This window comes from Rhinoraja longicauda, chromosome 14 (assembly GCF_053455715.1).
Source record: "Rhinoraja longicauda isolate Sanriku21f chromosome 14, sRhiLon1.1, whole genome shotgun sequence".
In the NCBI taxonomy this organism is placed as follows: Eukaryota; Metazoa; Chordata; class Chondrichthyes; order Rajiformes; family Arhynchobatidae; genus Rhinoraja; species Rhinoraja longicauda.
In genome coordinates, this window is record NC_135966.1 from 36163619 (window position 1) to 36181130 (window position 17512).

The 17512-nt window shown below is 45.1% G+C and overlaps 2 protein-coding genes across 9 annotated transcripts in view; one reads left to right on the top strand and one right to left on the bottom strand.

Moving 5' to 3' along the window:
- Window positions 1-17512, bottom strand: part of LOC144600209 (protocadherin-1-like) — a 520454-nt gene that overhangs the window by 393485 nt on the left and 109457 nt on the right. The gene's annotated exons all lie outside the window — the stretch shown is intronic.
- Window positions 10271-15023, top strand: LOC144599910 (uncharacterized). The gene is made up of 2 exons (XM_078411174.1): window positions 10271-11643; window positions 14939-15023. Exon 1 carries the CDS (start codon window positions 10376-10378, stop codon window positions 11624-11626), a length of 1251 nt encoding a protein of 416 aa, XP_078267300.1. The 5' UTR covers window positions 10271-10375; the 3' UTR covers window positions 11627-11643; window positions 14939-15023.

Here is a 17512-nt window from a genome sequence, read left to right on the forward strand (position 1 = left end):
GCCAGTTTCCTTGCTGCATCACTCTTTGACGCTATGAGTCAAATAAAGGGGCGTCTTCTCCAACCATTCCAAAGCTTCACCACACACACTCCGCTGCATATTCTAGCTACTCCATTAAACAGTGATTTATCCCACTCCCAAAAAGTGGTGATCAATACAATCGATCGCACTAATTAAAAAGCTCTTTATGGTTATGTATCATGAGCCTTGGTTTGATTGCTACCACTGCTGCAAATCCCGAGTAAAATCACTCAGTCACCCTCACAGTCTCACACCCTCATTACCACTTGGAGTAAAGAGGCGCTGATTCCCATTCAGTAATTTAGTAAGTTCATCGAAATACTGAGAGCCAATAAATAAAACCTCGTCTACTCTGCAGATATTACATTCTGGAATTTAAGCTGGAAGAATCGCTGCCTCACATCTCCCGAGACATGGTTTCAATCCTGACTGCCTAAGTAGAGTTTGCATATTCTCCCTGTGACAGTGTGGGTTTCCTCCAGGTGTTCAGGTTTCATCCTACATCTCCAAGTAGGTCGGTAAGTTAATTGGCCTCTGTAAATTGTTCCTAGTATCCAACTTATTGGTAGAATCTGGGGAGTTTACTTTAGTTTAGTTTAGTTTAGTTTAGTTTTGTTCAGTTTAGTTTAGTTTAGTTTAGTATAGTATAGATAGCTTATTGTCACATGTACCGAGGTACAGTGAAAAATATTTTGTTGCATGCTAACCAGTCAGCGGGAAGATTACACAAGATTACAATCGAGCCGTCCACAGTGTACAGATACATGATAAGTGGAATAACATTTAGTGCAAGATAAAGTCCAGGAAAGTCTGATTAAAGATAGTCTAAAGGGCCTGTCCCACTTTAGGCGATTTTAAAGCGACTGTCGGCGACTGTCAAAGTCGTAGCAGATCGCCATCTTTTCTTTTACCCGATGACAATGACCACGACAATGCCGAGTCAGGTCGAGATTACACCGTCTTCAGAAACATCACAAAATTCCCACGCTGTTAATGCTTCTTTGGCGTCCTAATTTTCGCTGAAATCACTGACAAGTCGGTAAGTACTTGAGAGTTTTGAACTATAACATCTTGTATGGGTTACTTAAAAACCAAGCATCACTGTAACAAGGCATAAACTGGATTTACTTCCAGTTTACTAATAGCTGTATTAAAAAATAATTTAATAAGTGGTTAAGTGGATTTTTGTGAAAAGTGTGTGGGCATTCTTTGAAAATGTACGGGAGATGCATATCTGGTTTCTGGGTTGTAATGGCTGATGGCCATAAACATCGCAAAATTCCCACGCTTACCTGACCGTCAAACTGTCACCTCCAATCTACCTGTCAAATGTCCTGACGGTAAATAAATTGGAAAAACACAAGCATTTTATGGTATTTTGAAATGACTTTACTTATTTTAATATAATGTGCTTCTAAATGCATCTAAGAGAACCTAGCAAACCTGGGGACAGCATGCGACAGCGCCTGCAATAAGCAACGATACCTGGCGACAAGCCAGCTGTCGCCGAGAAATTTCATTCCGGATGATTTCTCAGCGACGCGCTGAGATCCACTACGATTCTTGGAAGACTCCTCACGATCATGCCCACGACACCCGGCGAACTGATGGCGACAGCCTAGTCACCGGCAGTCGCCTTAAAATCGCCTAAAGTGAGACAGGCCCTTAAGGGTCTCCAATAGATTTAGATCTAAATCTAAATCTGTCAGAAATCTGAGAGACACATTGACATATTTCAAATGCAACTCGATGAATTCCCTCCCCTTCCTTTCTTTCAATAATGATTTCTGATGCAGAGCAAAACCAATTATAGAAACCAGTGAAATAATTAAGGTAACCCAACCTGTAGACTACAAAAACAGGCCAGATCCTTCAGGAGCACGTTTCCACTTAAATAACTCAAGAGATCAGCTGAAAAGGATCTCTTGTGACAGGCAGAGACGACATTAAGTAGCAGTAGAAGACTGACCTATTGCTCAATAATGAAACCCATTCCACTGTGCAATCTGGAATCTAATTAAAATATAGTCAAGTGGGAAGATTAGCCGAGAGATTCAGAGCTACTCAGAACTATCAAAACATCAGGACAGGGTCTGATGTATTTGACTGTACATGTTAGACACAAAGCCCAACACTACACGCTGTCTCCATCTATACCTCACGCTGCCTCGGCAAGGCCACAAGCATCTTCAAGGACCAGTCTCCCCCGGTCGCTTTCCTCTTTTCCCCACTCCCATCAGGGAAGAGGTACAGAAATGTGAAAACGCACACCTCCAGATTCAGGGACAGTTTCTTCCCAGCTGTTTTCAGTCAACTGAACCACCCTATCATCAACGAGAGAGCGGTCCTGAGTTATTAGCTATCTCATTGGAGACACTCAGCCTATCTTGTATTGGACTTTCCTAGACTTTAATTTCCACTAAACATTATTCCCTTATCCTGTACCTGTACTCTGTGGATGACTTGATTGTAGGGTATTGTCGTCTTTTCACTGACTGGATAGCACACATCAAAAAAGCTTTCCACTGTATCTTGGTATACGTGATCATAGTAAACTAAACTAAACTAGAGTAACTCAGCAGATCAGGCAGAGTCTCTGGAGAAAAAGGGAGAGGTGACGTTTTAGGGCGGGCCCCTTCTTCAGACCCTTATGGCTGTATATGTTATGGCTTATGGCTGGATCCAACATATCATCCACCAACATTTCCGTCACCTACAACGGGACCCCACCACTGGCCATATCTTCCCATCCCCTCCCCTCTCTGCGTTCCGCAGAGACCGTTCCCTCCGCAACTCCCTGGTCCACTCGTCCCTTCCTACCCAAACCACCCTAACCCCGGGCACTTTCCCCTGCAACCGCACGAGATGCAACACCTGTCCCTTCACCTCCCCCCTCAACTCCATCAAAGGACCCAAACAGTCTTTCCAGGTGAGACAGAGGTTCACCTGCACCTCCTCCAACCTCATCTATTGCATCCGCTGCTCTAGATGTCAACTTATTTATATCGGCGAAACCAAGCGCAGGCTCGGCGATCGCTTCGCTGAACACCTGCGCTCGGTCCGCATTAACGCAACTGATTTCCCGGTGGCCCAGCACTGTAACTCCCCCTCCCATTCCCAGTCTGACCTCTCTGTCATGGGCCTCCTCCAGTGCCATAGTGAGGCCCGCCGGAAATTGGAGGAGCAGCACCTCATATTTCGCCTGGGCAGTTTGCGGCCCGGTGGTATGAACGTCGACTTCTCCAACTTCAGATAGCTCCTCTGTCCCTCCCTTCCCCTCCTCCTTCCTAGATCTCCCTCTATCTTCCTGTCTCCACCTATATCCTTCCTTTGTCCCACCCCCGACATCAATCTGAAGAAGGGTCTCGACCCGAAACGTCACCCATTCCTTCTCTCCCGAGATGCTGCCTGACCTGCTGAGTTACTCCAGCATTTTGTGAATAAATCATGGCTGTATATGTTCATTGAAGCAGGCATTTACCTGCATGAAGGTAGCCACAGAATGCTGGAGTAACTCAGTGGGTCAGGCAGCATCTCTGGAGAAAAGGAATAAAGGAATAGGTAACGTTTCGGGTTGAGACCATTTTTTAGACTGACAGTCAGGGGAGATAGAAACTAGAGGCAAGAAAAGGTACAAAGAACGAGACTCTCAGACTGAAGAATGGCCACGATCCGAAACAACACCTATTCCTTTCCTCCAGAGATGCTGCTCAAGCATTTTGTCTATCTGTGGCGTAAACCAGCTTCAGCAGTTCTCTCCTACACTTTGATTCGTCCGGGCATCAAAGGTTATGGGGAGAAAGCAGGAGGATGGGGTTAGGAGGGAGAGACAGATCAGCCATGATTGAATGGCGGAGTAGACTTGATGGGTCGAATGGCCTAATTCTACTCCCGAAACGTCACCCATTCCTTCTCTCCCTAGATGCTGCCTGACCCGCTGAGTTACTCCAGCATTTTGTGTCTACCTTTAATTCTACTATTCCTTATGACTGAATGACATTTGCCTGCATGTATCTTTGGGATAGAGAGGTGAGTCCAGGTCAGAAGCTGAATGCAGCCGTTGAGATACAGCAGAAATAAAGAACTATAAAGCTCTATAATACTCTTTTGCACAGCACAAACACTGCGGGTGCTTTAATTTTTGCAATGAAGCAGAGATCAGTAACGATCTTATATAATTAATGCACAGAGGATTTAATGGCAGGATTTCTTTCTTTATTGATTGCTTTTAAGCTCTATCTGTAACATCTGGCTAGTGATGGAGCCCGGGAGGAAACAAAACTGGCGAGAGAAAGTGAAAAAGCCTAGGTTAAAAATGAGATATTTCCTCCAGTATTAGATAATGGGAACATTGGCCTCCTTCATCTTTGGCCTATTCAGTTCCTTGGCTCAACCCCATCTCGCAATAAGATTGTTGTGGGTTGAAATGCTACTCTGAGGACTTGGACCACACATGCATGCGCGCACGCGCACACACGCACCCACACACATGCGCGCACACACACACACACACACACACCTGGGATCTAGCCCCAGTACTAAGTCTGGAGTACGACGAAGCTGGAGGTGCTGCCTTCAAATGAACCGTTGAACCAAAAACCCAAAAGATCCAGTGTATTTCAGTGAGGGGAATTATGTTGAGTCTTCCCCACCAGTTAAGCCCTCTCAACCAACAACTTAAACAGATTATTTTGCTGTCTTCATATCACAGGACGAAACAGAACACAGCAGATGATGGGCAAATTGGGCCGGACGGTCTGTTTCCGTGCTGTATGACACTCTTACTCAAATTCCCCCCTTATTCTCCTGTCACCCCTCAACACCAGATATTGTTTTAACCAACCTAACAATAGTTAAACTCTTCCAGGCTTCTCTCCCCACCCCCTCACCCCACCCCCCAGTCAGTCTGTGGAAGGGTCCTGACCCGAAACATCACCTATCCATGTTCTCCAGAGATGCTTCTTGTCCCACTGAGTTATGTCCACTATTTTATGCCCAGCACTTTATGTCCACCATTGAGAATATTAACTGTCTCAGCGGCACCCGGCTACGTCCAGGGCACTTTCCGCGGCTTGCGGCCTTCTGGGTAAGCACCACCGCCATTGAACGACTGGAGTTCTGTCTTGCCGTTGGGGCACGTCCTGTGGCATGCAGCCTTCTGGGTAACCACTGCCACCATTGCCGGCTTCTTTCTGATGTAAACTTGAGCGATCGTGCAGTTTTGTGGTAAATCCAAACTGCCAGAATTGTCTACCGAAGTGCGAGTTTACGTAAGCCACCTGTTTCATAAATCCGGACGTGTCTGTATTTGAAAAGCATGCCATCTGCAAATACTGCCAGATCATCTGAATTACTCCAGCACTTTCAGCATTTGCAATAGCTTTAATAGTTTGTAGAGCATAATCTTTATATTATTAATCATACAAAGCTTTATGATTAAGCACTTAAAAAAAATGCACATTACTGACTGAAAAACTACATTCAACAGGATTAATGCAGATTAATATTCACTCAACATTAGTTTTTGAAATACTGCCGCATAGTTAAAATGCTTCAGTCACTGCAAACAGAAAGAATATATCAACATTAAAATATTTGCATGTGCAGGAAGGGATTGTCGATGCTGGTTTAAACTGAAGGTAGGCATAAAAAGCTGGGCTAACTCAGCGGTTCAGACAGCATCTCTGGAGAAAAGGAATAGGTGACATTTAAGATCAAGACCATTCTTCAGTCTCAATCTTTGCAGTCCAACTACTTGCCTATTTTTAACACTTCTTACGAGGATGTTGCCAGGACTTGAGGGTCTGAGCTGCAGGGAGAGGTTGAGCAGGATGGGACTCTCTCTCTTGGATCGCAGGAGGACGAGGGGTGATCTTATAGAGGTGAACAAAATCATGAAAGGTTGGCCCATATCTCTCTAAACCGGTCCTATCCATGTACTTGTTCAAAGATCTTTAAAATGTTGATATAAATACAAGCCTCAACGACCTCCCCTGACAGCTAGTTCCATATACCCACCACCTTCTGTGTGAAAAAGTTGCCCCTCAAGTTCCTATCAAATTTTTCCCTTCACATCTTAAACTTATGTCCTCTGGTTCTTGATTCCCCTACTCTGGGCAAAGTGCGGAAGCTCCGTACAGACAGCACCCGAGGTCAGGATTGAACTCGGGTCTCTGGCACTGTGAGGCAGCCGCTCTGCCAGCTGAACCACAGTGACACTTGGACAGGTAGAAGGATAGCAAAGGTTTAGAGGGGGAAAGAGCAAATGCAGGTAAATGGGGCTGGCTTAGATGGTTGGCATGGATAAGTTGGGCCGAAGGGCCTGTTTCCCTGCCGTATGCCACCGTATAAAGGAAGGATCTATCTAAGGCACTACACAAACAAAATTGAAACCCAGCAAAAAATAGCCAGCACCTCATCCAAGCAACCGTGAAGTGTGGAAGGAAGGCTGTGGCGTGTGAAATGCTATTAGGTGGCGGAGATTACTGCACAAACCTCTTTTACTATGATGTCTATCTCAGCTCGAGTGCTGCAGAAATTAGTTGGCTATACTCCTGCCAAACAAGATTAATGTTCACAATTTAATGCTCTGTTTCGGAGCTGAGCTGGAAGACAATAACTCTAAAAGTCGTTTCAAAAGCTACTGATTTTTCAACGGGAAGTGTTTGGCCCATGTAACCTCTGCCACTCCTGTGGTTTCCCTCTCCCCGTAATTCCCTCTCTCTAAGATATTAGCGCATGCATCTGCCTTATCTGTATGGACAATTTGTTTGTTGACCCAAGCCAATGATAAACTCCATCATCTAACCTTCCCTTTCAAATCAATGTGCCTGCATGTTGCGGCTTAGTTATAACTATCTCCTCAAGGCCATCAGACCTCATTCTTTTCCTATATTGTTCCCCTGACTAGTGATTGTGCTTTAAGATTGTCTGGCCTTAAAGATCTGAAATTGTTTCCCAGAATCCCTAGGGTCAGACCGCACAGTGGGTTAGCAGTAGAGTTGCTGCCTCACAGCGCCAGACACCAGGTTTCGGGTTGCTCGATAATTGTAGCACCACATCGAAAATCTGAGCACAGTTCACTCTGGAAGCCCGATTTTGAAATATTTGTGAAAAATAAGAAGGTTGTCATGGTTGATGTCAACATCAGATCAAAAAATCGGTGGTGCAACGGTAGAGTTGCTGCTTTACAGCGAATGCAGTGCCGGAGACTCAGGTTCGATCCTGACTATGGATGCTGTACTGTAAGGAGTTTGTATGTTCTCCCCGTGACCTGCGTGGGTTTTCTCCGAGATCTTCGGTTTCCTCCCACACTCCAAAGACGTACAGGTATGTAGGTTAATTGACTGGGTAAATGTTAAAAAAAAAAAAGTTGTCCCTAGTGTGTGTAGGATAGTGTTAATGTGCGGGGATCGCTGGGCGGCGCGGACTTGGTGGGCCGAAAAGGCCTGTTTCCGCGCTGTATCTGAAATATGAAAAATATGAAATATGAAATGACCAGCCTCTTACCAAGGGCTGGCCAGAAAAAAAGTCAGTAGTATAAATATCTGAACATCTAGTGTGTCAGAAGAAGGGTTCTGACCTGATCCTTTTCTCCAAGGAACTTCAGATGCTGGTTTGTAACAGGGATAGACACTAAATGCTGGAGTAACTCAGAGGGTCAGGCATCATATCTGGAGAAAAAGGATGGGTGACGTTTCGGGTCGGAACCCTTCTTCAGATTCAGTATGGGAATGGGAAGGGGAATTAAAATAGTTAGCGACTGGAAGATCCAGAAGACCGAGCTCAAGTGTTCAGCAAAGGGGTTGCCCAATCTATACTTGGTCTCGCCAACGTAAATGTGGCCACATCAGGAGCACCGAATGCAACTGACATCCATCTCACCTGGAAGTGGTGGAGAACATGGACACCTGACATTTCAGTTCAGGACCTTTCCTCCTCACCTATTCATGTCCCCCATGGATGCTTCCTGACCCACTGAGTTACTCCAGCACTTTGTGTCTTTTTAAATTATAGGTCAGCATCTGCAGTTCCTGGTGTCTCCAGAAATATTTGCAATTAGGTCTTATGTTTGAGTGCAGCTGGTACAGGCAAGACAAGTAACTATCGTTGACCTTTGGACACGGAGAGGTTGAACAGACTTGGATTGTTTTCCCTGGAATGCTGGAGACAGCAGGGAGACCCGATAGAAGTATCTAAAAATAATGAGAGGCATAGATAGGGTAGGTGGTTAGAACCTTTTATCCAGGATGTAAAAATCAAATACAAGAGGCCATAGCTTTAAGGTGAGATGTGCAAAGTTTAAAGGAGATGTGCATGGAGACTCTTCTTCCCAGAGAGTGGTGAGTGGCCAGGAATGTTCTGCCAGGGTTGGTGTTTGAGAAAGATACAGTAGAGACACTTAAGAGGCTTTTGGATAGGTATATCAGACTTCACTGGACTTTATCTTGCACTGAATGTTATTCCCTTTATCATGTATCTGTGGATGGCTTGATTGTAATCAAGTATAGATTTTCCGCTGACTGGATCATAGGCAACATAAAAGCTTTTCACTATAACCTCTGTACATGTGACAATGAACTAAACTAATAAACGAACTAATTAACTAACTAACTAACTAACAAGGATATGCAAGGAATGCAGGGATATGGATTATGTGCAGGTACGTAAGAGATGGTCTTGGCATCATATTCGGCACAGACGCAGGAGGCTGAAGGGCTTGCTCTTGTGTGGGAAGGAACTGCAGATGCTGGTTTACACCGAAGATGGACACAAAATGCTGGAGTAATTCAGCGGGTCAAGCAGCATCTCTGGAGAAAAGGTACAGGTGACGTTAGGGGTTGAGACCCTTCTTCCCTTGTGCTATACTGTCCTATGTTCTATGTCCTAGTGATAATTACATGGGTCGCTTTGTCCTGAACTGTGTTGAGATTCCCAAGAGTTACTGGAGTGAGTAGTCATCCAGGCAAGTGGGGTATACTCCATTGCGTTTCCGACCCGTGCCTTGTAGGTGGTGGAAAGTTCTTGAGATGTTAGGGGGTAAGTCATGCACCACAAGACTCCTCCACCTGGCCTCTGACCTTCTCTCGCTGCCACAGTATGTAAGTGTTGTTATGTTCCAGCCAATTCTCACAAAGACTGAAGAAGCTGAATTGGAAGTAGGAGTTCGGATTTAATTAAGGACGTCAGAAAGAACGAGATTCAGAAAATGGATAAGGCTCTGAACCAACGTTAGAATGCCACTGGTGTGGTGGGAACTGGATAATTGGGTTAAGTTGTGAAAAGTATATTCGCTTGGAGAAATCAAGCATTCAACTGTGGGCCAATTAAGAGGCATCTATTCAATTTTAGGTTCCGGTGACTGACCTATTCTGTCAGACCAAACCAGGACTCCATTAACTCCCTGCATAAAATATTGGTCTCATCCCATTCAAACCCAGGGATTCTCAAGATTCCTGGGCGATAATTGACTTCACGTCGACCCAGAAGCAAAGATTGAAATAAATTTATTTTTACGAATGGTGATTTCAGATTGTTGCAAAGTAAAAGGTCTGTCTAGGTGAGAACACACCTGGAGGATGGTGGAAACAAAGAACTACAGGTGCTAGGCACAAAGTGCTGGAGCAACTCAGAGGGTCAGGCAGCATCTCTGGAGAAAAGGAATAGGTGACGTTTCAGGTTGAGACCATTCTTCAGACTACAGATGCTGGTGAATATCAAAGATAGGCACGAAGTGCTGCAGTAACTCAGCGGCTCAGGCAGCATCTCTCGAGAACAAGAGATGGGTGACATTGAAAGGGTCCCGACCCAATCCTTTTTCCCCTGGAGAATGATGTGCAGTTGTGGTTCAACAGTTTAATTGTCGTATGTACCAGGAATGGAACAAGAAAATTCTTACTTGCAAACATAAGGAGCTTCAGATGCAAAAAAAGACACAAAGTGCTGGAGTAACCCAGTGGGTCAGGCAGCATCTCTGGAGAACAAAAGATGGGTGACATTGAAAGGGTCCCGACTCAATCCTTTTTCCCCTGGAGAATGTGCAGTTGTGGTTCAACAGTTTAATTGTCGTATGTACCAGGAATGGAACAAGAAAATTCTTTAAATATTTATTTTTATTGAAGGAAAGATACAATACGAAAGACGTAATGCATTTTATTTCGGAGTCACGTGAGTGACTACGTGAAGACCCCGTCCTGCACGCATGCGCGACATTAGCGTTCACGCAATGCACCCGCGACGAACGGGAGTCCAAGGTGCTCCCGCTACAATTTAAAAAGTCGGGCCGACAGGTAAGTTCTACTGTGGCCGTGAATATTTCTCTGTGCTCTGCTTTAGGAAGCATTGGCGACCCAAGATGAGCAAGACCAGAGGAAGGAAAATTGCAGTTCGCCCCCGTTCGTTTCCCGTTGAGGAACGTTCTTTGGAGGGGGGGCAAGAGGCGGCAGTAACTACCGAGCCGAGCCCAGCACCGCTAGTGCAGCCTGAGCAGCGGGCTGGAGGTACCTGCAGCCAGAACCGGGCGGTAGTGTCCGACGATTCGGATGAAGATGCTACACCGCTACACAGCGGCTCTGGCAGCCGCCTAAGCCGAATGGAACGGCTTATGGAGCAAATGCTCCAGCGAGACCTGCTAAGAGAGCAGCAGCAGACTCGCCAAGGGAGGGCTCAGAGCGCCCAGGCACTCCCGCAGTACCCTTTAGGGGCACTGGCCATTGTGTCACCTTCTAATGAAGGCAGCAGTGGCGACCAGGCCTGGGCTGGTCAAGAAGAGGGGTTGTTGGCTGAAGATGTCCGGAGTACGCAGAGTGTACAGGATCAGGAAGAGCTGCTGGGGGTGGTCAACCGCTACGTGGTCATTCCACGAGGGGGTCGGCCTTTAGAGCCGAAACTTGCAGCCAGCATTGACCACCTGTCCTCAAAACCCCTACAAGAACGGGTGGTCAATGAGGCTCTTGAGCTATACACAGCCCCAGAAAATTGTACATCATTAAATGTACCAGCTGTAAACAGCCAAATTTGGGGACATTTGGGGCCGAATATCAGGACCCTGGAGTTGAAGCTCCAGAAGATCCTTAAACTCCTGACTGCAGGAATAACATCATATGCTCGGTCCATTGATGGGGTGGACATTTCCACAAACCAGCAAGACACATTAGCTCTGCTGTGTACCACCCAATACCAGATAAATATCCTACGGAAGGAAAACATCAAGCCTGCCCTCAACCCTAAGTTTGCGGGACTCTGCAAAACACCGGGTTCAGAACCTCCAATTCTGCTCTTTGGGAAGGATCTTCCAAAAAAGGTGAAAGACCTAGAGGAAGAATCCAAGACCTTTGGTCTCGTGAGGGTAGGTTTAGGACCGAGCAGACCTAACAAACCCAGGCGGCAGTACCTCACGGCGTCCACCAGTCATAGACCACCATATGGGACTGGTGAAAGCTCGGGGTCCGCAATTATTCCCCGTAAGCCTTTTTTAGGCCAGGGCCCAGAGCGGACCCCATGGAAAATGCGCCACCCCCAACAACAACAACATCAACGTCAACAGCAGCCCTCTACAGCCCAGCAGACACCTCATCGTCTAGCGAAGAGGCGCAAGAAAAATTAATACCAATAACCATGGAGGTAGGTGGGTCTGGTACCTCTCGGCATATGAGCAGTAGGGGCTCTATATTATCAGGGGGGAGATTGCACTTGTTTTTGGATGCATGGGAAACCATTACTAATGACAAATACATACTAACCTGCATTCATGGTTATAAGATTGAATTTGTTCATGAAAACGTTCCGCCAGTTCAGCACATACCCCAAAGGGTATTCACCCTCTCAGTCAAAGACAAACAAGAGGGTCAAGCTGAACTTGTGAGGCTACTAGCAAAAGGTGTCATTGAAAGAACAAATCATGAACCTTTGGAATTTGTGTCTAATATTTTCACCAAAACTAAAAAAGATGGTGGATGTCGCATCATCATTGACTTAACTACGTTAAACGACTCAGTTAAGTATACACATTTTAAGATGGAAACTTTTGAAACCGCCAGACTTTTGATTTCTACAGGTTACTTTCTAGCAGGCATTGATTTAAAAGATGCCTACTACTCAGTACCCATACACAAGGAGCACCGTAAATATTTAAAATTTATCTGGATGAAACAGCTATGGCAATTTAAAGTCTTACCAAATGGACTAACCTCCGCTCCAAGGTTGTTCACTAAAATCTTAAAACCCGCCTTGGCGTTATTAAGAAAACAAAAGCATATAGTCATGGCGTACTTAGACGACATTTTAATAGTAGGGAAAACCTTGGAGACAGCTATTTTGGCAGTAGCAGCCACCAAACGTTTGTTTGAAACTTTGGGGTTTGTCATACATCCAGATAAATCCAATCTTACACCGTCCACTACCATGGACTATCTTGGATTTACGATTGATACTGTTCGCATGGTTGTAACTCTGCCAAAGGGGAAAGCATCAAAATTGGCACTATCATGCCACGAACTAATGCATAAACGTCAGCCAACCATACGGCAGGTAGCTAGAGTTATTGGCAAAATGGTAGCAGCCTTTCCAGCTGTACAATTAGGGCCTTTGCACTACCAAAATTTACAAAGAGCAAAAGTGCACGCACTAAAGCAAAACTCAGGTCACTTTGACCGAGCTATGTATTTAACTGCTGAATCCATTACAGAGTTACAATGGTGGACAAGGAACATTAGCCTCAGTTCCAGTCCCATAATTATCACTAACCCAGTATTAACCATTCAAACGGATGCCAGTGCTTTGGGTTGGGGAGCAACTAACATGCAATCCAGCACAGGGGGCAGATGGACTAATTCTGAATCATCTTGCCTACAGACACGAGGTATCAACTATTTAGAAATGTTGGGTGCGTTTTATGGTTTAAAAGCATATTCATCTAATACGCATCATGCACATGTCCGGTTGCAATTAGATAATACCACGGTGGTGGCCTATATCAACCACATGGGTGGTATAAAGTCAACATCGTGTGACAAATTGGTCAACATAATCTGGCAATGGTGTGTCGAAAGACATACTTGGTTATCAGCAACTTACCTACCAGGTAAGCAAAATACAGTGGCAGACACCAGGTCACGCAAATTTAACGATAACATCGAATGGATGTTAAATCCCAAAGTATTTGCCGAAATTACAAAACAATATGGCACACCAGATATCGATCTATTTGCATCCAGGCTAAATCACCAGGTACCAACGTATGTCGCTTGGGAACCAGACCCTGAGGCAGCAGCAGTTGATGCATTCACGCTGTATTGGGGGAAAATGTTCTTTTATGCTTTTCCACCCTTCTGCCTCATCAGTCGGGTGTTACGCAAGATTCAATTGGATTCCGCTTCAGGAATCTTGATAATACCCGACTGGCCTACACAGCCATGGTTCCCAGTGGCCCTCGACATGGCTGTCGAAACACCGTTGGAATTCCCCAGCAGTCCGGAATTATTAATCCACCCAGTGTCAGGCATTAGTCACCCGTGCCATGACAGAGTCAATCTCCTGGCTTGCAGATTCTAAAAAGACCTATACTGGGCCTGGGACTGTCTGAGGACGCCATCAACATGATGACCGCATCCCACCGGGAGTCCACCAGGCGACAATACCTGACCAACATAAGAAAATGGGAACGGTATTGCTCCGAAACAGGAACTACCTACACTACAGCAACACCCACCAGTGTTGTAGAATTCCTGGTTGGATTACATCGGGAAGGACTCAGCTACAGCGCCATAAATACAGCCAGGAGTGCGTTGTCAGCTTATTTGGTTCCAGCAGCAGGACAACTGGCTTTGGGGTCCCATCCACTAGTAACCAAAGTCATGAGGGGCATTTTTAACACTAACCCTCCCAGACCAAGGTACACTCAGATCTGGGATGTCAGCATTGTGCTGACGCACCTTAGGGGATGGCCACCACCCAGGGCACTCACGCTGGAACAACTTACACTGAAATCAGTCATGCTCATGGCACTAGTGTCAGCTCAAAGGGTACAATCCCTCCACCTTCTGAGGCTGGACAGCATGACAGAAACATTGGACTGTTTCACATTCCACATTCAGGGACTGGTCAAACAAACTAGACCAGGTACCACGCCTCCAGTTATGGAGTTCTGCACATATTTATCTGACCCACGGCTGTGTGCCAAAACCCATCTCGCCAATTACATAGACACAACACTCAACTTAAGAGGGAGAGAAAAAGCCTTATGGATAAGCCACAAGAAGCCTCATGGTCAGGTGACGAGCCAAACCATTTCAAGGTGGCTCAAGCAGGTGCTTAAGTCCGCGGGAGTAAATACCAATGTTTTCAAATCTCACTCCACCAGGGCTGCATCTACGTCGGCGGCAAGTCGAATGGACGTGCCTATGGACCATATACTGGCCAGAGCAGGATGGTCCTCGGAAAGAACTTTCCAAAGGTTTTATAATAAACCGCTGGCGCAACCTGCTACATTTGCAGACAGAATTTTAGAGTCTGCAGATAATATTTAATTTGAGCCCTGGGGAGCTCTCTGTTTTTTGTTGTCATTAATAAACCTTTTTTGTTCACAAACAGGCTCTTTATTGCGATAACATACTTCCTCCCTCTAAGGTCTTCAGACAGTGAGTGAAGCATGAGCTGGTACACGGTTCGGAATCACAGAGCTTTGAAGTCTTCACGTAGTCACTCACGTGACTCCGAAATAAAATAGTAAGATTAAATGAGAACTTACCAGTTCGAAGTTTGATCTGTATTTTATGAGGAGTTACGATGAGGGACTACGTGCCCTCCGCTCCCACCCTTTTTTATACAGATCAACTGGTAATCAAGTTCTTATTTTTTCTTTACTATATTTATTTCAATCGTTGTGTTTTTTCTGTGAATCCACACCGCTGCTTTGAAGAATGTCGCGCATGCGTGCAGGACGGGGTCTTCACGTAGTCCCTCATCGTAACTCCTCATAAAATACAGATCAAACTTCGAACTGGTAAGTTCTCATTTAATCTTACTATTACATTCCCCTCCATTTTGTTTTTTATATATAACAACAAAAATAACCCTCACCCACCCTCCCTGGAAAATTCTTACTTGTAAACATAAGGAGCTTCAGATGCAAAAAAAGACACAAAGTGCTGGGGTAACCCAATGGGTCAGACAGCATCTCTGGAGAATACGGATAGCGACGTTTTGGGTCGGGGCCCTTGTTCAGGCTGATTGCAGCGGGGGCTGGAAGGGGGGTGAGGGTGGGACAAACGTGTGATCGGTGGACACAGGTGAGGGGGGAGGGGGGTGTTTGAGTGGCGGTTGGTTGGACAAAAGCCAGAGATGAACAAGACAAAAAGTGTGAGAGGAATAGATAAAGGTAGAGAGAGAGAGGCGTGAAATGTGAAGGCAGATGAAGAAACATAGGTGGAAGGGGACGGGGATTTTACTGCTTTGGATCCATATTGACTGAAGAGGAATGTAAGACTTTGAGATGGCTTGACAAAATAAAAGCTGAGAGGACAATCGCCCTCAGGAAGGCATGAAGAATTAGGGGCACAGTTTTACAATGAGGGATGCACATATTTATGGTGGGTATGAGGAGTCATACAGTCATGCAGCGTGGAAATTGGCCCTTCGGCCCATCTCATCCATGCTGACCAGGATGTCCATACATGGAACCATTTGTCTGTGGGTATTTTTAAAGCCGATTAGTCAGGGCGTCAATCGTTATGGATGAGAAGGCAGGAGAATAGGGTTGAGAGGGATAGATGGATCAACTATGATTGAATGACACAGTAGACTCAATGGGTCAAATGGCCTAATTTTGCTCTGATGGATTATGAAAGGCTGGTAATTGATCGACTTTCGTTTAGTTTATGAATTTATGAACAACATCTCACACAGCTTCGTGAATCTTTGGAATTTGTTTCTCTGGAGAGTTGCAGACCTTTGAGGTCAAGATGGACTTATTCGTGAAACAGTGAGCAAGATGGAGTTAGGTCTGAATTTGATCAGGAGTATTTTTATTGAGCGGTGGACCAGTCTGAGGGATGGTGTTGTCTATTTCTGCTCCTTCTTCTTATTTTCCTCTGTTCTGCCCAGAATACACGCAGTTTAGGTTGGAGGGGTGAGAGATTAGATGAAAGCTAGAAAATTCCTTTGTGGCAATCTCAGATTCCTCAAACACCGCCTCAACAACTGGAAGAGATAGACCGGGACTGAAGGAAGGTTCATGCAATGAATAGCACCTTTGATAATGCTGTTCTCTGTGAGTATCAGGTTCTGTGTTTTGAACAACCTTTCTGTTCAGAAACAACAGCACTCAGAGAAGCACTTCCTTCCATGATAAATCCCAGGAAATCTCTGCAACTTAAATCAGCTATTGTTTCATACAACAACTCCCAAAGCAAGAACAACTCGCATTCATAGAACACCTTTCATGCAGAAAAAAAAAATCTTACCCTGACTCTTCACAGATATGGAATCAAATAGAAAGGAATTAAAAAGCTAACAGAGCAAACCTAGCCAAAGAAGTGTTATACTCTTGTGGGACTTGAGGACCAGTCCTCTCTTTTTCCATAATAAGTTAAGACGAATAGAATTATGGTCAGTTGTCCCACAGTACGGCACAATGACGCAGTGGTAGAGTTGCTGCCTTACAGCGCCAGATACCCGATATTAACCTTGGGTACAGAGTTTCTACGTTCTCCCTGTGACCACGTGGGTTTACTCCGGGCGCTCTTGTTTCCTCCCACACTCCAAAAATGTACACGTTTGTAGGTTAATTGGGTTCGGTGAATAAAAGTTGTAAACTGTCCCTAGTGTAGGATAGTGCTAGTGTACGGGTGGTCGCTGGTCGGCGCGGACTCGGTGGGCCGAAGGGCCTGTTTCTGCACTGTATCTCTAAAGTCTAAACCAATGTCTAATCCATTCTCCTCACCGCTAGGCAGAATCAATATTAGGGAATTTAATTTTTTTTAATTCCCTACTGTCACACAAGCATTCAGAATAAAAGCACGACATCAAAACTGTTCCTGTATACTTTTTTCTACTCTCATTGAACACAAATTTCAGGGGCTTTTTAAAGAAAGGAAATGTATAGGCAGTGCATATACATAAAATGTATATTATTTTTCTTTAAAAAAAATCTTTGTAAGAGTTGCAGGTGGATTCAGATAAAGCACGTAATTATTTTGTCAAGAAATATTTTGCTTCAGTAAAGATCACGCTTCAGCACGTTGATTGTCAAATGGAAGTGGCACAGCTGGGAAAATAGCATTCCTGGATTGATGCAGCTAAAAATGCAAGTCAAACACACAAGCTTAACACCAAGAGTATGAAACTTGATTAATTCCACAGATGTCGATCAGAGGTATTTCAACAAGCTGTTCTTGCTGTCTTGCTCATTAGTTTAGTTTGGAGATACAGTGCGGACGGAGACAGGCACTTCAGCCTACCAAGTCTCCTCTCTTTCCTCTCTTCTGTCCATCCC